The following is a 23,913-nucleotide window of genomic DNA, read 5'->3' on the forward strand; positions in this document are numbered from 1 at the left end:
TTTCCTTCTGTTTTACGAGGAAAGCTTTCCGCGTAAACATTACCACATGTTTATGATGAAACCTCAGTTACGACGGACGTTTAGCAACGAAACAGTTTTCGATGTTAATTCATCATAACATTCTTTTTACGACGAATTTACGAGGAATATTGCTCTCCTGAAAAAAATAAATTTTCTTGCGGTGATGGAACGTTACCGAATGCAGAGTGAAGAACATATTCCATGCAATGTGTTTCTTTCATCAACCGGTCCGGTTATTTTCAAACCGGTGGAGAATCAATCAAGTTTTAAACAAATTATTATCATACCCGAATATTTCGGTTACCGGGAGATCCGGGCTACCCTCTCTCTTGTCGGGACATCGCATGAAGAAGTTGAGTTAGGCGTTGACTTTATTATTTCACTCACACTGGCTAGTGACATAACAAGAGATCAATGACTATCGACGATCAATCACACTTGAAGAAAGGTAAATAAATAGCATCCGTAAACTTCATGCTTCCATTATTTCTTCTTAATTATATGATATATCTTTGTTTGTGCTTCCTACAGAGGGAGAAAATAGTACGAATCCTAAGATCAATAGGTACTGGATTCAACGTTACGATCTGTTCTCGAGGTATGACGAAGGTATCCAAATAGATGAAGAAGGATGGTACTCTGTGACTCATGAAGAGATCGCCATCAAACACGCAGAGAGGTGCCGTGGAAAAGTGGTGATTGATTGCTTCGCAGGCGTTGGTGGTAACACTATTCAATTTGCTAAAGTGTAATCTCTATCTCGCTTTCTCTCTCAAAAACAAGAAGAGAAGTATGAATATGAATGTTTTCTAAACCATTTTTCTTTAAATAGTTCTTCTTCTGTAATCGCTATCGACATTGATCCAATGAAAGTTCAAATGGCTATGAACAATGCAAACGTCTATGGAGTTGCTAATCATGTGGATTTTGTCGTTGGTGATTTCTTCAGTTTAGCTCCATCTCTCAAAGTAATCGTCTCTATCATTTTTTTTATATATGCTATTAAAGATTTTTTTTGGTTCCCCTCCAATTTTGTTGTTGTGCTAATATATATACTAATAAAACTCATTTTATTTTGTCCAGGGAGATGTATCGTTTCTTGCGCCACCATGGGGAGGACCAAATTATTGCAAAGTCGAGAGTTTCAAGATGGATATGCTTCAGCCAAGAGACGGGTAAACAATTTTTACATAATGATATGCTAATCTTAGTTCTTAATTCTTATGAAAAGTATATACATTTTTAGTGAAGACTTGTTTCTGTATAGGTACTCATTGTTTAAGATTGTTCAGTCCATTACTCCTAATATCATCATGTATCTACCGAAAAATGTTGATTTAGCACAGTTGGAAGAACTGGCTTCCCTCTCGTCACCTCCCCTAACTCTTGAGGTAACACCTTTATCTATTAAAACACTAGGGTTGGGCATAATCTCTGAACCCAAGAAATGAATCCGAACCCAATCTGATATATATATAAAATATCTGAACGGGTGTTACAAGAGATTAGATACCGAACCTGATCGGATAATATATGATAACAAAGTTAATCCAAACATATTCAAAATTGTATAGGATGTTGCTCTAAAACACATTTTTTCCTTAAACCTAAACATTTTATGTTCTTTATGAAAGATAATTTATTGCAAACCTTTTTATTAACAAACTCCTATATATATATATATTGTGATTTCAGATAGAAGAAAGTTGTATTGGAGGCAAAATGATAGCCATAACGGCTTATTTTAGTCGCAATGCGGCTTAGCTGAGAAATTTGAACTTGCATCAAAAAGGAACTATCTTTTCTGCAGCAGGGGATAGATGAATTGACTCCTGAAGGAGTTAATACAATTTCTTGAAGAGAATTTTTGAAATAAATAGTTATGATTATTGTTCCAAGGATACAGAATTCTCATTTCATCTTTCCACTTTATGCAGGATTCTATCACATGGATATTTGATACAAATTCAATGCATCATTCGTAGAAAATAAAGAATTCACTCTCCTTTCCCGTTAGTTTATTCGGTTAGACTCCGTTGATATCGACTGTAAAAAAGTCGAGCACTGATGAGTGATGACAAAATTTATGGTACAAACAAACAAACCCATTTGAAAAGTTCAAAAGCCCTACCCGCTCCCTTGCAGACAACCTAATCTCAATCTTGTTTTCACTGGTATCCGACCGCTGTGTCGGTGCCGGTGTGACCTCTTTCTCTTTACTTTTGTGTATTGCTTTGGTTTTTCTCTGGAGACTCTTCTCCATCTCATGTCTACATGTTTGCTTGCTCTGTTGTCTCGGTGACGACGTCTCTGTTCGACTGTTCGGAATGGAGGCGTTCGAAGGGCAGGTAGTGGAGTAACGACAAGACATGTGTGAAGGCGTTGGCAGCTCCAGATCTTTGTCTTTTTTTGCTCACTGGATTTGGAGTGTGTAGATCCATCCGGCTTTCGTTCTCATTGGTTGGTTTGGATCAATAACCAGTACTTGCTTCAAGGGCCTTGTTGATTTGTTTACTATCGAATCACCTCTCGATCGTGGGTTTGGCGAGTAAGAGAAGCTTTGTTCTTCGGTTCTCGTTGACGAATCGCGTATTAATCACCGGCTCTGTTGGACCATCCCAGCATCATCGTTTGGGCTGTGTCCTTCTCGTTGATGGGTCAAAATCTTTTGCTTCTCTTTTGCATGTATCAGTGTGGCAGAGACGTCTCGTCTGTCATTTGCTTTGTTTGCGTGGCTCTTGGAATCAGAGATAGGGGAGACATGACATCCGTTCTTCCAAGTCGTTAGTTTCAACGTTCCTTGCCGTTTGATTCATTTTATTGGAAGTTAAGAATCTATTAAAATAGATTCCTATTTAAAATTTGTCCTTGGTACACAATATTTGGTCCACTTAATACACTATTTATTCCAATGGATTAATTCTCTGTTCAAATAAAATCCTCCGCTTAATAGGCTAATATAACAAACTCATATCGAAACTGAATCACATTATGTTCTTAATATTAAAGTACTTATCTCAATGAATTAATAATCCACGTACATACGTTGTTGGGAAAGACAGTATTCTCCATCAAGTGATGCCATATCACCAACTATTTTAATATATTTACCTTCAATGAATATATATGTACAAATATATTAGTATAATTTTATGATACACAATTTAGATTGATTCGGAAGTATACTTTAAATCTCATCACCCTAATACATTATCCCCTATATATTAAAAGAAAAACATTACAACATATTTTTGTAGTCACATGTCATCACCACAATCATTTTTAAAATCTTTAAAAAAATATGTTGGTCCATATAAATATATAATAAGCTTTTTATTAAACTAACCATAAATTAATCATAAATGTTTTTCATTGTTTCTTTAAATAAAAATCACGGAATTACCTAATGTGGCTAAAGTATATATGACAATTAATGATTTTGAATAATAAAGATTTGATAAAAATCAGTCTATTCTCTATCATTTTTAATTCATATTAAAATAAATTAAACAACCACATTAACTATATAATAAAAATTTATATTTTTTTCGTATATGTTATATTTTGAATTTTAAAAAACGAATATAAATGACTAAAGTTGTTAAAAATCTCACACTAATTTTTTTGTGATCCATGGTTTAAAATTTATGTTATAACAAGATACAAATGATTACACAATTACATAAGTAGGAAGTCTCATTTAATAAATATTATATATATGCATATTAATATGATTAAAATAAATTATATACCATATAAAATACATAAGTATTTTAATTTCGAATTTGATTTGAAATTTTTTGATAAAAATTTTGAAAAATTATTGACAACTTAATATTTAGATTTTAAACTTTGCATTATAAATGTTAACAATTATTTTTTTAAATTATAAATTACTAAAACTATTAAACATCCCATAAATTTTTTATTGTTATCATTGATTTAAAATTTTTGTTATAAAAAAATACACACAATCAAAAATAATATGAGTATATAATATTTTTTAACAGATGTCAATATTAAAAATATACTATATATCTATATTAATATCATTTAAACTTAATTGTATAACATATAAAATAGAAAAAGTGTTTGTCTGGATAAATAAAATTTATTTAAGTATTTGTACCAATTTAATTATATACGTAATAGTTACTAAATTTTAAATTATTTAATATATATTTATTATTTCATAATATATAAAAAATTTTAAATTCATAATTTATTCCGCGCGGGTCTTAACCTAGTTGTTTGTATATTACTTATGTTCTATATTAAAACTTTAATGTAGATGATGGAAACCCTGTTCATTAGAAAAATGATTTCGATGACAAGCGCAAACTATTCAACTAGACATAAAAAAAATTCGACAAGTTCTCTATGGGGCTTTCTTTAAAAAAAAAAAGGTTCTACGTTGTATCTTTTGTTCAGGTGTTTTACACAGAGCCGTGCTTACAGCCTATTGAAAAAGGCATTTGCCTAGGGCCCCCAAATTTTGTAAAATTTTTAGGGCCCCAAATTACAAAAAAAAAAAAATTACATGGTAGTTAATGTATTCTCTTAGTTAGATTTTTATTATTATTTTATTCTAAATTTGACTTCTGTTTAAAATAACTAATTTGTGATCAATTTTACTATATTTTATAGAAAACTATAAAGATTCTACTTCAAATTAACTGCAAATATTTGATCCAAATTTGTTTTCTTTGTATATATTATGAGTTAAATTTATTTTATATATTTATAGAATTTGATTAAAAATTTATAATATTTTGAATATATAGTTTATTGTATTTAATTTAAACGCTAATATTTACCTTTTTAACAGCGACCAACATTTCAATCCAAAACGCTAAGAATATATAGTTTGGTTTTTAGTTTATAAAAGTCTGGTGCATTAAATTTAGAAAATACTTAGGTAATAAATCAAAACTTTTTAGTGTTATATATATATATATGTTTTTTCAAAAAAAAAAAATTTATATAATTCAAATTTAAATAGAAATATTTTCAAAAAAAATATCATGTAAATTTTTTTTAACTCGTCTCGGGCTTCCAAAAACCTTCGCACGGCACTGGTTTTACATGTGCTATGTAAGGATGATCAATAAAAAAAATTTAATATAGATGCTCAATATAAACTATTTTCCTATACATTTACAAAATGAAACAAATATCCGCACATTCGTGCGGATCAAAATCTAGTTGTTTCTTGTTTTCAAGAACGAGACATGGAAGGAATAAACCAAGTGGTCTTGGCCTAGTGGTAAAGGGATTCCAATTGGAGCTTCCGCCCTGGGTTCGATTCCCCTTGGCCACCCATAGATGCCTTAAGTGGCAAGAAAACCCGGATTTCTGTGGGCCTCTTGGTGATTAGTCCTTGGGCCTAGAAAACCTTTGGGATCACACCAAGGTTATCAAAAAAAAAAAAAAAAAAGACATGGAAGGAATGTAAGACCCGATCCCGGCCGGCTAGGCCGCGGTCGATGCCTCACGTCGCTCAGTCCATACCCAGACCGAACCTCTAAAAATTTTGCCCTTTATTTAAAATATCGCCCATTGGCGAGGGCTAACTCAGATCCTAACTCAAGACTACCTTAGTTATTCCCTAGCTAGATCCTTTCAACTTATGCACAGCGGAATAGTGTCTACTTAACCATTGGTCTATAACCAATATAATACTTGTCTGGTCGAATCACCTCGGCTAATGGTTAGTATACTCAACTACCAGCTAGCTCCAAGGTCAATCCCGAACCCAAATCAAGACATACAAATCTGAGGTTCCATTCCCCTAACCATTCTATCTAGATCTATGCAACATTGCTAGATCATACCTTTGCCACATCCACGGAGCTTGTTAGCTCATCGGCCCAGCTACTCTAGCTGAATGAACTCATAAACCAGCTGATCGAGCTGTCACACTCGAACTGAGCTAGAACCGAGCTATGGCCAGCTGCCATATACTGCGTCCAGCTCCTTTACACACACAAAACAACTCCCTTAGGTACTTAGTCATTCAGCCAACCATCCCCACAGACATAAGTAACCCTTATTTCCATCGTATCTTGGTTAAGTCTCAGCTGACTGATGCCCTTAACCTTCATTCAGGACCATGACACGCTTGTCCTTAGGTCATGTGACCTGACTGGTGCGTTTCCTTGCACCGCAGTCCGTCCGGACGATCCTATCCGGGGACATGACAAGTCTCCCCCACTTACGAAGGATTCGTCCTCGAATCCAGTGGTGTTAACCTCTTGTCTCATGACCAAGGTTCCATCCGACTTTTTTTGTACCCAGAACATGGAGCATGCTCGATTGGTTCTTTCTAACCAGTTCGTTGCATCTCCCACCTTGTTCTTTCTCACTGACCATCTCTTGGTCATCATATACACAACAAGTCTTCCCCACTTGATAGATTTTTAACCCAAAATCTTATCAAGTGGTCCATCAAGCACCCATACAAAGACATGACTTGTGTCACTGACCCAACTCTCCAGGTTGCGTTCCTAGTAGACACCAAGTCCATGTAGAACACTTTAGTTCCATGACTAGATCAAATTCAGTACCTAGGAACATACTGAGTACTCAAGTCTTAGTAGATTCAACCAATCTCCAAGCCACTCGATGCACCAGCCAAGTCCTAGTGAACATGTTCCAATCTTTAGGCTGCTCACTCTACCATGAGTCCTAACAGATTGTTCTGTTCCCTTAAGTCCTTCCTGGACAATAAGGTTTATGATTCCAGCAATTCATCAATCCTGGGTAAAGGGTACTTGTTCTTCCCAGTCACCCTGTTCAAACCCCTATAATCAATGCACAACCTAAAGCTACCATCCTTTTTTCTTAACAAATAGGACTGGTGCTCCCCAAGGTGATACACTAGGGTGTATGAACCCCTTCTCAAGCAACTCCTCAAGTTGCTTCTTCAGCTCTTCCATCTGAGCTGGTGCCATTCTATATGGACTTTTAGATAATGGGGCCGTTCCAGGTTCCAATTCAATGATGAATGGGTCAGCCCTATCAGGGGGAATGCCCTGTAGTGCCCCAAACACATCCTGAAATTCCCGAACCAACGGTATACCCTCTGGGTCACAGGCCCCTACAACCTCATCGGTGTAAATGGTAGCCAAAAAGGCCTCACAACCATTTCCAAGCATCCGTTCTACTTGGACTGCTGAAACCACCAACTACAAGAGGTTGGCTTGATTCCTTGGTACTTAATCGGGGTCCAAACTCGTTCTCAAGTTGCACCCTTCCCCGGTGACAATCTAGAGTTGCCCGATACTTTCCCAACCAGTACATGCCCAAGATCACTTCATGATGCTTGAGGGGGACAACAATCAGATCTATAGGCATCAGCCTATCCAAGATCACCACAGGGATGTCCTTAACCAGACCGAGTGAGTTCATAACTTGCCCTTCGGCCGCACTCACTCGTTCAGGACCATCCCATGTTCCATACTGGAACAAACCTTTTCCAACCATTCCTGGACTCACAGCACTATGTGTAGCTCCAGTATCAAATAATGTGTTTCCACACCACCGATCATTAAGAACTTAGATGAGTAGGATTTCGGTTTGATCACACATTTGGAAAATGTCCCATACTATTCTCCAAAGCATCACACATCTGTGAACGTCCCATACCATTCACAAAAGTGTTTATAGTATACCTCAATCCTCATCATACTAAGATACTTAACATCGTGTTTCCAATTCCTCTTGGAATTGATCCATTTCATTCACTCAATCTTAAGGAATTCTACCTTGACTTACACTGAGTCCAAGCTGATCCATCTTATCACAAGCCCACTCATGTACTAGCCATGTAGTGTCTCCCTTAGACTAACATGAACATTGCATATGCTCACTTGTTTTGAACGGCCATCAAGGGATAACATTTACCTCCAAGAGAGTGCTGCACGTTTCTTTCAACCTAAGCCACTCTCTGGTCCATGTTACTTCCCTTGTCCAGGTCGTCCATACAAAGATCTTGCATTGCGTCCATCATCCAATCCGTCTATTATTCCCAAATAACTAGATAAACTAACCTTTATGTTTTCAGGGTCTTGCCGTGGAAGAGTGTATCGTGGCTAAGCCGGCTCATCTTGGAACTTCCCCGTTCACAAGCATGAAACCCAAACTTATCTCAACTCTCACTTGGCTCACCACAACTAAGGTTCCAAGTCATCTCAGTTTTCAGAAATAATTTCGGTTTGGAACTTAACATATTTGAGCACTGTCCTCAACAGGATCAAGCATGCTCTGATACCAACTTGTAAGACCCGATCCCGGCCGACTAGGCCGCGGTCGATGCCTCACGTCGCTCAGTCCATACCCAGACCGAACCTCTAAAAATTTTGCCCTTTATTTAAAATATCGCCCATTGGCGAGGGCTAACTCAGATCCTAGCTCAAGACTACCTTAGTCATTCCCTAGCTAGATCCTTTCAACTTATGCACAGCGGAATAGTGTCTACTTAACCATTGGTCTATAACCAATATAATACTTGTCTGGTCGAATCACCTCGGCTAATGGTTAGTATACTCAACTACCAGCTAGCTCCAAGGTCAATCCCGAACCCAAATCAAGACATACAAATCTGAGGTTCCATTCCCCTAACCATTCTATCTAGATCTATGCAACATTGCTAGATCATACCTTTGCCACATCCACGGAGCTTGTTAGCTCATCGGCCCAGCTACTCTAGCTGAATGAACTCATAAACCAGCTGATCGAGCTGTCACACTCGAACTGAGCTAGAACCGAGCTATGGCCAGCTGCCATATACTGCGTCCAGCTCCTTTACACACACAAAACAACTCCCTTAGGTACTTAGTCATTCAGCCAACCATCCCCACAGACATAAGTAACCCTTATTTCCATCGTATCCTGGTTAAGTCTCAGCTGACTGATGCCCTTAACCTTCATTCAGGACCATGACACGCTTGTCCTTAGGTCATGTGACCTGACTGGTGCGTTTCCTTGCACCGCAGTCCGTCCGGACGATCCTATCCAGGATCGGGGACATGACAAGGAATATTAAGGTTTGGTTGGTCATACAAGCTCAACGCTAAATGAACCACTTCGAATCGTGCTGCTATAGAGTTCTAGCTCTCTGATCTGCAAACTGCAACAGCTAACTTCGCATCTGGTAATTTACTTGGAGAAGGCTCAATAGGACGTGTTACAGAGCAAGGTCACAACATGTTGGTCTACGAGTGCTTCAGGAACGGCTCACTACACGAGTTTCTTCATTTGTCAGATTGTTTCAGTAAACCTTTGACTTTGAACACAAGAGTCAGAATCGCCTTTGAAACGCTCGAGCCGTCGAGTACGTTCTTAAATAGAAAAATATACACACACACATAAACGTTTTGATGGCCATGTTGTTTTGTTTTTGTGTAGATATCTACACGGAGCATGTTCACCGTCTGTGATGCATAAGAACATAAAGTCTTTTAACGTTTTGGTAGACGCAGATCTTAACCTTCAAAACTCAAGGGTAAAACTACGTGACATTTGAATTAAACAGTGTGTTATTTATCTACAAATCGTGTTTTATGACTTTCCAAATAAGCTGCGTTTGAATTTGGCGGAAAAATAACGGAGGGTTTAATTCGTTAAAGAAAGTCATGTGGGAGTTTTATTGGTTAAATCATTAATTGAGGGGTTTGTACCCAAAACAAAATTAATTTGGGGGGGGGGGAGGATTAAAAACCCAATAAAAATTGATAATAGGCTTACGTGCAACGCTTTTTGGTCTAAAGTATTTCCGAAATCACTAATGAGCTAGCGTTTAAAAATCCATTCGAGTATCATTATTAAATAAATAAAATTGAGGGGTTTTATTGGTTAAATCATTAATTAAGGGGTTTGTACCCGAAACAAAATTAATTTGGGGAGGGGGGAATGTTACGTTAAAAACCCAATAAGAAATAATAATAGGCTTACGTGCAACGCTTTTTGGTCTAAAGTATTTCTGAAATCACTAATGAACTAGCCTTGAAAAACCGATTTGAGTATCATTATTAAATAAATAAAATTATTTTCGCATCTAAACAAATCCGTTGTAGCACAAATGATTATTTCAAAAAAAATTAAGATCATAGGGCCACCTAATGATCGCCCCATCCAAGCCCTTAGGGATATAACTTGTGCAATTGTAACGTTGTTGTTTCCAAAGATGAGGCAAAATATAAATTCTATAACAACTCAGCAAGCAGTTCACTAGGCTAACATTAAGACATAAAGTGAAGTATGAGCAACAAGCTCCACCAACAAAGGATTCTCATCTCAGAAGAAATAGTAGCTTAGATGAATGAGTTATTTTCACTCTAGGACGGTTTTGAGTTTTTTATTACACTCTAGAGCAGTTATTGCTCCTTGACACTTTTTTCTAACTTTCTTCTAACTATTCTCTTTTCTTCTAACTAAATTATAATTTAAATATAACTAAGTGGACCCATTCAGTATTTCATCTTCTTCCCTATTTTCTTTTTTATAACCATGGAAATAGTGGTATAAACCATATAATAAAAGCATCGGTGAAGGGAATGGCTTCGCCGGAAGCTGTTAAAAAGCTTCTTCTTTCACGTCGTGTTCCACAATTCATCCCTCTCACGCTGTGACATTAATAAAAAAAAAAACAAGATTTACGTTTTTGTTGTAGAAACAAAATCATTTGGAGCTTGAAATTATGTCTTATATGATATTTTTACATGTTTAAATGTATTATAAGCAAGAAAAAAAAAAGGATGATTAAGGTGAGAATAATGGCTGGCGGCTATAGAGGGAAATTGCAGAAAACCCTAATTGATTTTGGAAAGATGAAGTTAAAATTACGAAAATACCCTTCATTAAAAAAATATGAAAAATAAATGATTCATATGTACATGATATATTGTACATACATATACACTATCCACATGTACAACGATTCATGTGTACATGAAACTAGACATCCCTTAAATAAAAATTACTAAAATGCCACTCCTTAAATAAAATTGCAAAAAATGTACAACATGATTTTATATGTACATGTACATCTTTACATGTGTACATGATTACATGTGTACAAAGATAACATGTGAACATCTTTACATGTGTACATCTTTATCTTTACATGTGTACATTGTATATTACTAAAGTAATGTATCGTAGAATCGTGTATTCTCTTTAAAATCCTAAACTCATGTTTTAATTCTTAAATGCATTGGAAAATAAATTAAATGAACTAACATCAAAGCTAATATGAGTAAAACACAAAATCATGTGTGCACCTATTGTCATGTACACCATTTTCAGTTTGACTTGATCTATTTATTATGTATTTTGGTATTGTTTTAGTAAGCAACCACCAATCCACCTATATGTGTACAACTTGTTCACATATATTGATTCATTTTTATGTACATGTGTACATCGCTTTACATATCCACATGTACAAAATGGTGTGTACCATAACCATACAAGCACCTCTATACCAAAATATTGGGGTTCAGTCAGATTTGTACACGCAAGGTCATACATCTTTTAAATAAATAAAGACGTGTATATGTGTACGCTAAATATGATAGTGTACATATGTAAAACAACCAGAAATTAATCAAGATAAGATCTACCATGAAGCTACCATGAAAACACAGAAGCTCTTACACAAAATGTGAAGGATGATATTTGGGTTCAGTCAGATTTCAAAGATGTCTGACCATGCGTGTACATAGGAAGAAGGAAAAAAATTCACATGTACATTGTGTTAACGTTATCGTGAGTTCATGAAGTCGTAGATGCTTAGTTATTGAGATAGAAAACCTACAAAAAGAAAAAATTGTGTACACAATCTCTTTGATGTATAACATAAAATTAGGTGTACACATGTACAGTTTGAAAGTAATGTACACACGAACTTTTTATTTTGATTTTTTTTAATTTTATGATGGAAAATTACGAAAATAACCTCGTCTTCTTTTTTGGTCACTATCGACCAGAAACTCTAATCTCCGCCTCTCTCACCTATTTTTCACGATTCTTTACGAATTCCTCCACTTTTTTATGTATTTTGTCCAGATCTGATAGATTTCAAACCTAATTCATGGTTTTACATTCAAAAGTTTGAACAAAACTGTTTTTTTTTGTTTCTGATTTGTTAAACATTTTGTTCTAAATCTCCATTGTTGAGTGCGAGATTCTTGATGACGCTGCCCGACTCCTGCGTGATAGTATCATGATGTCCAAGGACCTCATGACGAAAAAGAATTGAAAAAAAAAATGATGAAAACTTCAAAACGATAAAAAAGATAAAAATCAATCGTTAAAAAAAAAGAGTTCAGAATAAAGAAGATAAGAGAGAGATGATAATGGGCCTACTAAATTAGTATATAGTTCTGTTTTAACTTGAAAATCTAAACGAAAAGTGATAAAGTTAGGAAAAAGTACCTCAGTAGCTGAAACTGTCTCATTTTGTTATAAATAACTCAAAACTGTCTTATAGTGTAATTCTTTCTAGATGAATTAAAGAAGTATCACGAAATCGAATCCATTTCGACATAGACATATCTGTCAACATCAATCCGAAGTGCCCCCACATTCAATAATGCAAAGGATTGTTTTTTTTTTTTAATTGATGCAACATGCTGCCAACAATTTGCTGAAATAAAGCGTATCATTCTGACCCAAGCAGAGACCGTACTAAATGATTGTGTGTGCCTAATGGCATACCAGACAGAAGTCTAAATTGAATACGTTTAGAAATGTGGTACCATGATGTTTCTAGGAAGCAGAAGAACCCTCTCCATTCTTGAACTTGTTCTTCTCAGTAGCATTGACATCATCAACTCTACGATCAGAGAGTCAAGGAGTAGTGATCCCTTTGCTCAGACTTTGTCCTTGTTTCCATCCCAATCTAAGAAGATCAAGCTCTCTCAGCTTCCATGGCTTGCCTCTCCTCGTAATCGTTGGCTAAACAGATTGGGAGCCATCTTGACCAGACTGACAGTGGATTTGTCATCATCTGACGGCGGATGAAGATCTCTCCACCTAGGCTACCATTTTTCAATTCAGAAATCTGATGAATTTAGGCCTTTCATTTTTTTTATTTTTTTATTTTTAATAAAACACCAAGCCACCCACTTAGGCTAGAGAGAGAGAGAGACAGAGAGGAGATATGAGATCGGATCCGGCGTACGGTCGGCGCGTGAGCGTACGTGCTGTTGTCGAAATCTTTCTCCTACCGTTAAAGAGGTTTTTCTTGCTTCTTCTTCATCGCCTCTCACCGAACGCCTTGTCTGAGTTCTGGATTGGAGCCATCCTCCAACGGTGGTTCCTCGCTTGGAGGGCAGACTCGCTTGCGTGGAGGTTCATGGCGTGAGAAGATAGGCTTGCATGTTCAAGTGGTGATTCCGGGAGATGGAGGCTATCACAGATTCGTCAACGCCGGCTTTTCTCCGGGAGGTGGAGGCTCCCTCAGCTTCGCCGCCGCTGGTTCTAGTTTCCGGAGAAGGAGAGGTTTTCTCTGCTCCGTCTTCGCCGGTTTTGGCTCCGGAGGGTAGAGGCTCACATAGCTCTACGCTGTCGGTTTTGGAACCCGTAGTCTTTTGGGGTTTGGTTACTAGTTTGGCTTTGGTGGAAGCTGCGTTGTGGCTCTTGTCGTCAGGATGATTGTTCGGGTCAGAATGGATGAGATTTCGGTAGAAGATGAAGCTCTCCATCGACAGCGACGACGACAAGAGAAGAAAAGCAGAGGTCTCGAGTCTCGGGCTTAAAATGCCCAGTAGGCGGCGTGTGATGATTGGGATGAGCTCTCGGTTAGTACGATGACGCTCTCTGTGACAAGTTCGACGGTGTAGAGCCGTTCAAGGTTCGGTGGACCCATCGGGATGAGACAAGAAGATGATAAGCTGACACGTGCTTCTGGATATGGCCAGTGTCGGTGATGGGCTTTTAAACTTTAAGTCCAGTCTTTTAGTTTGTTGTTGGTTTAGTTATTCGGATCGTAGGCTATTTTTTTTGTAAGGATTTTGGACTGGGTCCTTCTCTATTTAATGAACAAAAACTTGGAAAAAAAAAACATAGGCTTGGTTCATAAAAATAGTATGAGAAAAACAGACTATTTTTATAATTCTTGCAAAGCTTTTAATTCATAAATGTTACTACATAAACCCTAGAAACGTCTAAGTGCGATCTCTCTCTCTCTTCCTAAAGGTATTTACTTTTCGCTGCTGATTCTCTGTGGACATATGTTTGATATGCAAATCGTTAATCCTATTGCTCCTTTTAAAAGATTTAATATTTTTTTGTTTGTTTTGATTGTTTATCCTTAATTTTACAGATATGCGGGTGGTGAATCCATCCTTGTGTATCGACGGTGCACAACCATTGGTGTACCTCCCTCCTCCTCGCTCTTCTCATTTTCCCGCTAATGGTATCTTCACTTTTCCATTCATCTTTGTCAATCATTCACATTTCACAGTTCTTGATTGCTTCTTGGCAACTTAGTTTATTGAATTGTTGGCATTGAGAAAATGGTTTGTCATCGGTTTTGAAGCTGTTTATTTTTGATCACCTAGTGTTGTACCAGTTAGATCATAATTATTGCTCAAGCTTTTGATTTTTTTTTAATTTTTATTTTTGGTGTCTTGTAAGTGTTAAAAGCTCTTCTTCTTCTACTTGGTCTCCTGTGGTAGGAAAATTCCATGGGCGTTGTTACTATCCTACGAGCGTTTCTATGCAATCCCAGAGCCAGTCAGTTGCAAGTAAAGGAGGAGCCAAAAGATTTGGTTTCAACTCTAATAGCAAAAGATCTGTCTTTGCATGTAACGCTGCCCTGGTAGAGGTTCTATCCGCTAGTTACAATTGTTTTTTTTTTTAACTTCTGATTTGATTTGTTTGTGCAGAATGCAAAATGCAGTCAAGGGCAAACACAGACTGTTACTCGAGAATCACCAACAATCACTCAAGCTCCTACACATGGTAATCCTTTTCTTCTATTGGTGCTTCATGTGGAATAAACTTGTTTTATGTTTCTAACAAACAGTAAAGTCTACTATAATAACATCTGTTTTATGAATCTAGCTAATAATCAAACAGGTATTTACAGCACATATTGTGGCTTGCTACATTCTTGTTGATAACCTGAGACCGGAAAATGCTTTGAACAGAACCCACTTTTCCTGACTGTTCCTATTGGCTTTCTTATTATAGTTTGCATCCCCTAGAAATAAAGCCTCTTTTTAATTTGATTGAAACATCAGGAAAGGAGAAATCCCCAAAGCTTGATGACGGTGGAAGCGGGTTCCCACCCCGGGATGATGGTGGTGGTGGGGGTGGAGGAGGCGGTGGAGAGAGCTTCTCAGGTGGATTCTTCCTTTTCGGGTTTCTTATGTTCATGGGTTACTTGAAAGATTTGGAGGGCGAACATGAAACCAGCCACTAGCTAGAGAGGGGAGGAAGGGGAAACAGACAGACAGACAGACAGATCTCTAGACAAAGTATTGAACCAGAGATAATAAAGTTTCTACTAGTGCTAGCAATTAGGCACATATTTGTATGTTTCATCAATTTTGATCATGAATCAGACAGATTTTTGTTATCTCTGACATAAAACAAAATGCTTCAACTTTATAACAAATGTTCGAACTGAGGTTTGGGAGATGCAGAGTTTCGAACTTGAATGAAAATATTAGAAGTATATATATATATATATATATATATATATTCTCTTCTTTGTTAACAGGTTTGGCCTAAGACTTTGGAAATGTTCAATGCCTGCAATTGGTGGTAAAAGTGACAACAAGTCCACTGAAAAACATCCGCTTGCTTTAGCATTAGTAGCGAGGACACAATAAGGAGAACAAGTAGTGGAAGCCTAGGTGAGAACAGAGAGGAGGAAGTCTCAGTGGCAGGTTAGCAAGCTTGAAGAAACAGGGAGACAAAGACTCGCGATCACTCAGAGTCTTTGGAGGAATAAAGAGGAAGGAGTGATGAGCAAAGACTCAGAGGCGTTTAGAGTCTTTGCCAAATAAATGATATGTGGTTATTTCATTTTTAAATAGGAGTTTGTTAGGCGTTTGCCTTCTCATACTTAAAGTTGTGTGTAGAGTCGATATGAGACTTCTATTCCCTTGATCGTCATGAGATTATATGGCTTCTTCGAGCTACAATTTGTATTTCGTTTTGGGGATATTCAGTAAGATCGTTCTATTCTCTTTCTATTGAGCTCCATTGTTACGAGAGAGAAATTACACGAGGAAGAAGATCGGAGCTATAAACTTATCAGATTGGTCCATGTGGAATCATCATATGAGGTGGAGGCCGCCTGTGGCAATCTAGTAGTAGCATCGGCTAAAGGATTGGCATGATCATTCAGAACCATTCCCAAACTTTGATGAGCCGAACATTCACTTTGCCAACGGAAAAGGCTGAATAACTAACCCCTTTGGTTTGCTGCGCAAACACCCCCAAAAAGAACATATTTACTTGGGGGTTCATTCATGTTCCATTGGTCTAGGGTCAGGATTTGAACAAGAATCATCAAAAGAAGTGTCGTTGTCGTAGTCACTAATGAGATCATCAAGCTTGTAATCCACGGAGACAATCTCTCTCTGTTTTTATGCCCCACCTTGTAAGTTTCTGAACTAGAGTCGTGGGGTACACGTCGACAGTGACTGTCGTGAGCCCTTTTTCTGCGTTATATTCGGCTGCGCTTACGCATGTATATCCATTTGTTAAAGAGAAACTATGAATTATTTCTCCTACTATAAAAGTTTTGAATTTTTTTTTTTTATGTAGCGCTGAGCTTGCTTTCTTTTGGCAACCTCTACAACACTTAACCTCAACTTTTTAGTACGCAAGCCTGCAAAAATTTTACACAGAGAATGAATCATGGGCAGCTGAAGAAGTGATTGAGAGACGATAAGAAGTACCGGGACGGGTTCATATATGAGGGTACTATCCATATAGTATTAGCACAATTTTACAAGAGTGATTATTCGTTGGTTCCCATATCCGATATATATTTTACAAGTTTCTGGTTAATACTGAGGGAAGGTTTCGATGAGAAAATCCAGCAGCATCGCTACGTATTATCTGGCAATGGAAATGAAAAGAGCACACATCTTTAAAAAGTGAGCTTCACTTTTTACATTTTCTTTGGAGTGCTTGCTTGATTCTTCTTCATTTGCTCTTTTATCTTCTAGTTTATACATTTCAGAATTGCACAATAATGACAAGTAAATGCTCATTTTGCGAGCAATGCTCTGCTTTTCAACTTTGTTGTTGTCGAGTGCTTCACTATGGCTTCCACTTGACTTCTCTGTTTATGCAACATTCTCTTGTTTCATAAGAAAGAAAGCATCAAGTAAATCAGCCAAGTTCATTTTAAATCTATTTTGTAGGAACAAGAAGATGCAAGCGACATTGAGATTGACATCTGATTGTTTTCTCATGAAATCATTATCTGCGGCTCCGTCAGGTCAACAACTTTTATAACATGTACTACTAGTACTACTTTGAAGTAAAAAAAAAAAAAAAAAAAAAACTATATAGAAAAAATGATAAGCTAGTAACAAATTTGGTCGACAAGAATGTTGGACTGGATTTGGAGATGAAAGAAAAGAAAAGAATAATAAAATCGTACCCGTAAAAGATAAATGCCCTTTAAACCAAAACTATAGCATCTTCAGGAACTTTGTTTTACTTAGTCCCGGTTTTGAGTAAAGCTCACACTACCTTCTCTTCTTCCTTCACAGCCTCTTCGATTTCTGCAGCAACATCTTCTTCATGGCTCTTCTTTGTCTCCTGCGTGATTGCAGGTTCCGAGCTTTGAGCATTCTCATGCGACTCAGCAGCAGCTAGTTCTGACGCATCAGGACCAGAATCTTTCAACTCCTCGGCTATTTCATCCCCACTTGCTGCCTCTGGTGACTTCTCTGCAGTTTCATCGCTACATGCACCTGCTATTGCTGAATCCTCTGCACTCTTTTTATCCGTATCATCACCTTCATCATCCTCTTTTTCGATTTGTACCTCACCATTGGGCAATGTGGTGGCTTCATCTGGGTTTGAAGAAGGCCCAGTCGACTCGGATTTCTCTCTCCATTCGACCCAAGCTGCTGATTTTTCTGCTTCTGGTTCACTCGGATTTTCAGAAGGATTCTTTGTTGTTGTAGAATCCTCTGTTTCCATATCAACAGGCGGGGAAGAGTCTACAGTGTCCTTGAAGTCTTCATCGGCTTCACCTATGACAACATCATCATCATCATCGTCATCTTCATCAGCATTGGGTGGAGGGGAAGCCATTGAGCCTTCATTCGCAGTTTTTTCATCATCGAAAGCAAACCAGTTTGAGTTTGTGAAGAGAGAACTGCTACAAAGACACCATGTTACAATTAGTAAGTGAAGTGACCCCGCATCAACGATATGATAAAGAGTCAACGGAATTGAAATTCTACCATAAACGAAAAGTGGAAACCGATTACCTCTCCTGGTCATCTCCAAGGCGCAAGGAAGATATAACGACTTCTGCAGATTCGTCATCAAAGTAGACATCCTGCAACATAGACTTCATATGAGGCTTTCATGTCTACCTTAATCGCTAAAGCTATCATATAAATGTGAGTGACTTCTCCGCAATAAATAACACAGCAAGGAGATATGGGTACGATATTAAAATTGTTCCACATTTGAAATCTTCTCACAAAAGGCCTAAAGCTTTGTTTAGCGTCACATAACCCAGATTTTAGAAAGTCGAGTCTCAGTTCCACATGATAAGGAAAAGACAAATAGTACCTCATCATCGCGTTCCATAGAGCCTTGGGTCTGCAGTGGATAAATAAAAAATGTAAATGGTAAAACAAATGTTCATAGCAACTAGTCTTCTTAAAGACTCCGGAAAAGAATGCAAGGAATATCAAAAGCTCTAACAGAACATAATTACCCTGGTACCGACTTAAACAAGCTACATCCAGGCTAGGAAAAGATGATAAAGAAAGAGAAGACTGTAGGAAACCGCATGCTAACTATCCAGAGGTCAACCAAGTAGAATCATTGGAGAAAGAAAGTGACGGTTTAAACTATCCACCAAATATAGAGTTTTAATAACTACATCACTCGCTGTGGTCCAAGACATTCTCAGAACTCTAGGCACTCTTGCATCAAATTTCACTATATATCATCATATTTTAGGAACTATAGCAGGATTAAAGACAGCACAAAACAAAATGATTTTCTAGAAAACTCCTGAATCGATTTCCTGGGGCTTAAATCTATGATAATAGTAATATGCAAAAAATGATCACCAAGTAGCTGCTATGACAAGGAAACACGAGAACATCACCTCTTCCATGTCATCATTGCTGTACATGCCATATCTAAAGGCCTGGCTCAAGTTGTTTGCTAAGGCTGCCACATCATAGTCTCTATCGTGGTAATCATCATCATCACTATCTCTATTACGATCATGGAGTGAACTTGGCCTCCTGTTAGGGAGAAGAAATTAGCGAAAGGAATTATCTATTTACTACACCAACCATCACCAAAAGAAAGCTCTTATTAAGTCAGATTCACCCAGATGTTACAAAATTCTACAAGAAAAAATACTATCTATAACGGTATAACCTCTGCTTTTGGTGATAAATTAAAAACAGAACCATGTTTCATAAAGTTTCTTTCAGCCAGCAAATTTTACACTAAGAGAAAAAGTGCATAGCAAAACGCACACTAAGAGAAACAATACATACCCGCATGCCCAAGAGTAGACATTTTCCAGTGTATTACGCTTTGACAGGACATCTGTGTGCCAATCCACCCATTTGCTATTTTCCTGTTAAAATTTTTTTTTAAAAAAAACAGGAATTGAAGGAAGTAGCTTTGAGAGAAATCAAACAGGGATAAAGCACAGAGCAAATTGTTTTTGACCATCGGATTTTCTATAAAAATTAGACAGTAACAACGAAGTACCACACTCACATAAAAACTCAGAAAACTAGGAACACAAATAAACAAACAATTTGCGCTTCATATGGTATACCTGCAAATGTGACTGAATTTCGGCGTTGCTATTAGCTAGTTGAAGAAGTTTGTTTGAGATACGAGTCAAATGACCTATGTTTCCAATCCTAAGTGGCTTTCTACCCTCCGCAGGGACTGTAGGCTGAAGCTGAGACATCACATGTATTTAGTATTAATTGATTATGCACCCCTGACATTACCAATTAAGTATCTTCACCTTATCAGAATCAGCAGCAGTTAGTATGGAGTCTTTTTCCGCCTCCAGTATACTCCCAATAAGATTGCACTCACTGAGAAGATGGTCAAGAAGTTGAGAGTTTTTGCTCTCCAAACATGAGAGGATTACATTCTCCACATGGTGATGCAAGAAGTTATTGTAGGGATACCTGAGAAAACATTTCACCAAAACTTAGCATGGCAGGCTGTATACCATCAACTGAGAAAATATAATCTCCCACTTACTCGAAGAACAAGTCCAAGACTCTTTTCACCGCTCCAAGTCGAATTACTTCCTTCTCTGCTGCTTCACTACCGACTGTGAGTAAGACTGAAATAAACTCTACAACCTAGGAAAAAGAAACAGTCATATTTTTATTTGTGGTTGAGGTATTTACAACCATTACAGTGAAATATACTTTTTATTTCGGAAAGCAAATCAGACAAATATGAACAACAGAAGTACCTTTAATCTGTGTTTTCCAAGAGGTGGTTGCAACTTGCCATAAGTTGTTAACAGAACACCCTCAGAAGATGATACATTCAAAAGCACGAGTAAATCACCTGCACAGTAGAAGCATATTACTTGGTGTTCATAGCAGCCAAGAGAGTAACTAACATTGCAGACAACAAATTAACAGGAAAGACCTATAGAAGTTGTGAAAGCAAAATGCCATAAATGGTATTCTAGTACGCCTCGATACATCATTTATAAATAAAGGTTCACCAATTTCCATACAAACTAGCAACAAATGTGCATAGAAATATGTTGGTAGGATTTGAATCCCACTTACAAACCTAATATTACTTCTTCCCAACCTAACCGCATCCCTCACAATAGGAAAATAGCATTTAAGAAGTCAACACAACAACACAAGCGCAACTACGTATCAAAATTTAATAACCATACGTATTTCCCACCTAGACTACCAAGCATTCCCTCCACTGTCTCGGGATTAGGTACCATGCTTCCAAGGGTTAGTTGACGACCATATATAGGATACGTCCCCAATGTAAACCTCTTAGGATCGAGCAGAGATATGCATACGGACAACGAATTAACCAGTACAGACTTAGGCCGCGAATCTTCTAACGTATGTTTTAGCAACCTTCCAGTGCAACTGCATCAAATTGTACAGAGATAAAAACAATAAGCCAATAAATTATAAATTATGAAGAGTATCAACGACTAGATGAAAACTATAGCCAAAGCTGAGAAAGTCTACCTGGGGCTGGAAAGTTTTGTTGCAAGACCAGGGGGTGCGTATCTTGCTACAGTACAAAGAATTTCGGCTACGTTGGCATGTACCTCGGGACAATCCTACAAAACATAATATAAGCCTCCATGATATAAGTAAATAGCATTAACTGGGACGATATAATAAATCAAAAATAAAGGAGGAAAGCCGTAAGACTAGCCCATATTGAAAGAGAAGTAATCTACTGAATGAAACTTACGGAGGAGCCAAACTTGTCCACAATCATCTCTAAAATATCTGTATCTTCCACCCACTGCATTGCACTTGTGTAGTTTGCATATAGGTGTTCATCAGTACCCACCAGACGTTTTAAAACCTGACCAGCATCAATAAGTTAGAGTCTACAAAAACTGGTATTTTACAGATATCAAATAATCTACAACTAATGAGTATCTCCTGTAAGAATTACAACCTTCATTGTTCATAGAAAATAATAACTGAAAAAAAAACTCGTGTAAAAGTATTTATTAAACAGCAAAATCACCATGACAATGATGAGAGCAACATCAGCAGTATTTACCATTGTTCTCACCGTCATAACCGGGTCTATTACTATTTCTGTCGTAAACAGAATCATAAGTACTTTGAATGAGAGGAAAACATGACATTTTTCCAACTATTCAGTGTGTTCTCACGTAGATGTGTAATATACAAAAGCCGAAATCTTGAGTTCCTAAATAACAAATAAAAGTGCAAACTAACCTCCATTATAGATGTAATACCAATCAAATCAACAAGCTGCTTCAGTATTTCTTGATGATCCTGGTAGCACGAGAAAGTCAAGGTCAATATTAAATGATTTATTTATGAACTCCAGATGGTTAAATGTTGTTTAATGTTGATTAGGAAAAAGCGGTGTCAGAAATCAACAGCAATACATAGCTTTATCAATGTCTGACTATTCGACAGCATTATCCCAAATAACACGATCAAGAAAGCAACTAGCTAAAGGTTTAAATTTTTACGAAGTCATATACAATACAAAGCTTTATCAATATCTCAGACTAGAAAGATAAGGATAATACTACTATTATGCTAGCTAGGTTATCCTTAAAAAGATATCCTAGTACGGGAAACAAAATCAACTTACTTTTATGAATTGCATGAACGGGATGGTCTTCCGCACCAGCAGACAAATGACAACCTAGTAATACAAGATGTAAGAGAAAACACGTAGAGGAAAAAGAAATAGAGGCCTATAAGTGGGAAAGCTCTCCATGAGCTTTCTGATATAAAAAAAAAGCGTCGAATGCTATCTACCTTGCTGAAGTAGCCGGCAAGCAATGAGTTATGGGTTTCTTTAGCTTCCAAAAACGAAAAAAGTAATAACATCAACTGCAAAAGGAAGACATCACGAGAGGTAAGAAACGCAAGATCCTTAACCATTATAAAGTAAAAATATAGGAGGATGCAATAGAGTCAATGTCTACCTCCTCATCCTCGACTAGTGTTTTCAGTATCATTTCAATCTCACATGTGAAAATTTCACAGGCAATGAAAGGAAACCTGGAACACAAATATAAAATTGTTTATTCATCAAAAACAAAAAAGAAAAGAAATAATAATTAGTTAAAAAGACTAACTTGAATGTTCGCTTGTTTTCCACATCCTCGGGAGGCTCCTCAATTATGTACCTAATGAGCTGTTCAACTTGGACTCTTTCTCTCAAGCTGAAAAATAACGAATCCAACAGTCATAAATGATATAAGAGAACATAGTTGAAGACATGAGGTTTTGAAAAAGAGAGGGAGCATACAAATTTAAGAGACGGCCATTGAGGGCCTTGCATTCTTGAATGAGTTCATCCTCGTCGAGAAGATCCTCTAATGTGAAACCATCTTTGTCCAAAATTGCCTCAACCTGCAAACAAGAATGAACAGCAAGGCACTTAGTTACTTATAATCCAAGAAACAAACCCTATGCTCTAACTAAATCCATCAATCAACAAGATAGAAATGCGAAACAAACAGCGGAAAACTCGTTTCAGAGATATCGTGAAAAGAGGCTACGGAGGAGAAGAAACTCACGGCGGAGGCCGTAGACAAGCCCGCCATTCGCCAGAACATCTTTCCGGCTGAAGAAAACGTCGAATTGCTCCCGTCGACACAGAGATTCGGATCTCCGAAACCCTAAACGAAATGAAAGAAGAAAGACTCCACTCGAAACAAGTAATCCAAACCCTAGAATCTGTCGAAGAAGAAGAAGAAGAAAATCGGAGGAATTGGAATCTGAGATGGGGATGGGAACGACGAAGAGGCACCTTCGATTGCGGGAGGGTAGTGACGACGACACACCCAAATAAGAAGTTTTTATTTTATTTATTTATTTATTTCTTTTGCTATTTCCGTCCCAAGTAGTGGTTGGTAATGGTATTCAACATTGCCCGTTCGTTTGTTAGTTATGAGACAAA

General features: G+C 37.3%; 3 protein-coding genes across 8 annotated transcripts; 2 read left to right on the top strand and 1 right to left on the bottom strand.

Annotated features, from left to right (window-relative positions):
• Positions 1–126: 126 nt before the first annotated feature.
• LOC103828904 (trimethylguanosine synthase) lies at positions 127–2,954 on the top strand. 3 transcript variants are annotated; one of them, XR_004449149.1, is made up of 7 exons: positions 127–469; positions 553–769; positions 854–989; positions 1,105–1,196; positions 1,289–1,412; positions 1,717–1,861; positions 1,959–2,954. XR_004449149.1 is itself a non-coding variant. In XM_033274823.1 (6 exons), exons 1-6 carry the CDS (start codon positions 436–438, stop codon positions 2,004–2,006), a joined length of 651 nt encoding a protein of 216 aa, XP_033130714.1. In that variant the 5' UTR covers positions 281–435; the 3' UTR covers positions 2,007–2,954. The 3 variants fall into 3 exon arrangements, 2 of the variants coding, with proteins under 2 accessions (XP_033130714.1, XP_033130713.1); XM_033274823.1 differs by lacking the exon at positions 1,717–1,861 and having other exon boundaries at positions 281–469; XM_033274822.1 differs by having other exon boundaries at positions 281–469; positions 1,717–2,026.
• A 9,505-nt stretch (positions 2,955–12,459) lies between these two features.
• Positions 12,460–16,231, top strand: LOC103828805 (protein YELLOW LEAF 1, choloroplastic). 2 transcript variants are annotated; one of them, XM_009104443.3, is made up of 6 exons: positions 12,460–14,223; positions 14,351–14,443; positions 14,706–14,758; positions 14,813–14,848; positions 14,916–14,991; positions 15,273–16,231. In XM_009104443.3, exons 2-6 carry the CDS (start codon positions 14,353–14,355, stop codon positions 15,452–15,454), a joined length of 438 nt encoding a protein of 145 aa, XP_009102691.1. In that variant the 5' UTR covers positions 12,460–14,223; positions 14,351–14,352; the 3' UTR covers positions 15,455–16,231. The 2 variants fall into 2 exon arrangements, with proteins under 2 accessions (XP_009102691.1, XP_018508317.1); XM_018652801.2 differs by having other exon boundaries at positions 12,468–14,223; positions 14,706–14,848.
• A 1,311-nt stretch (positions 16,232–17,542) lies between these two features.
• On the bottom strand, positions 17,543–23,817 carry LOC103828806 (serine/threonine-protein phosphatase 6 regulatory subunit 3). 3 transcript variants are annotated; one of them, XM_009104448.3, is made up of 19 exons: positions 23,531–23,817; positions 23,260–23,363; positions 23,087–23,173; positions 22,934–23,009; positions 22,764–22,838; positions 22,594–22,647; positions 22,206–22,265; positions 21,703–21,819; positions 21,471–21,565; positions 21,166–21,365; positions 20,711–20,808; positions 20,491–20,594; positions 20,246–20,414; positions 20,048–20,170; positions 19,758–19,840; positions 19,355–19,496; positions 18,808–18,837; positions 18,498–18,568; positions 17,543–18,385 (listed from the first exon to the last, which is right to left on the bottom strand). In XM_009104448.3, the coding sequence occupies exons 1-19, from the start codon at positions 23,567–23,569 to the stop codon at positions 17,740–17,742; spliced, it is 2,373 nt and encodes a 790-aa protein (XP_009102696.2). In that variant the 5' UTR covers positions 23,570–23,817; the 3' UTR covers positions 17,543–17,739. The 3 variants fall into 3 exon arrangements, with proteins under 3 accessions (XP_009102696.2, XP_009102695.2, XP_009102694.2); XM_009104447.3 differs by having other exon boundaries at positions 17,543–18,382; positions 20,048–20,176; XM_009104446.3 differs by having other exon boundaries at positions 20,048–20,176.
• Between the last annotated feature and the right edge of the window lie 96 nt (positions 23,818–23,913).

Source organism: Brassica rapa, chromosome A07 (genome assembly GCF_000309985.2).
Source record: "Brassica rapa cultivar Chiifu-401-42 chromosome A07, CAAS_Brap_v3.01, whole genome shotgun sequence".
NCBI classification, from domain to species: domain Eukaryota; kingdom Viridiplantae; phylum Streptophyta; class Magnoliopsida; order Brassicales; family Brassicaceae; genus Brassica; species Brassica rapa.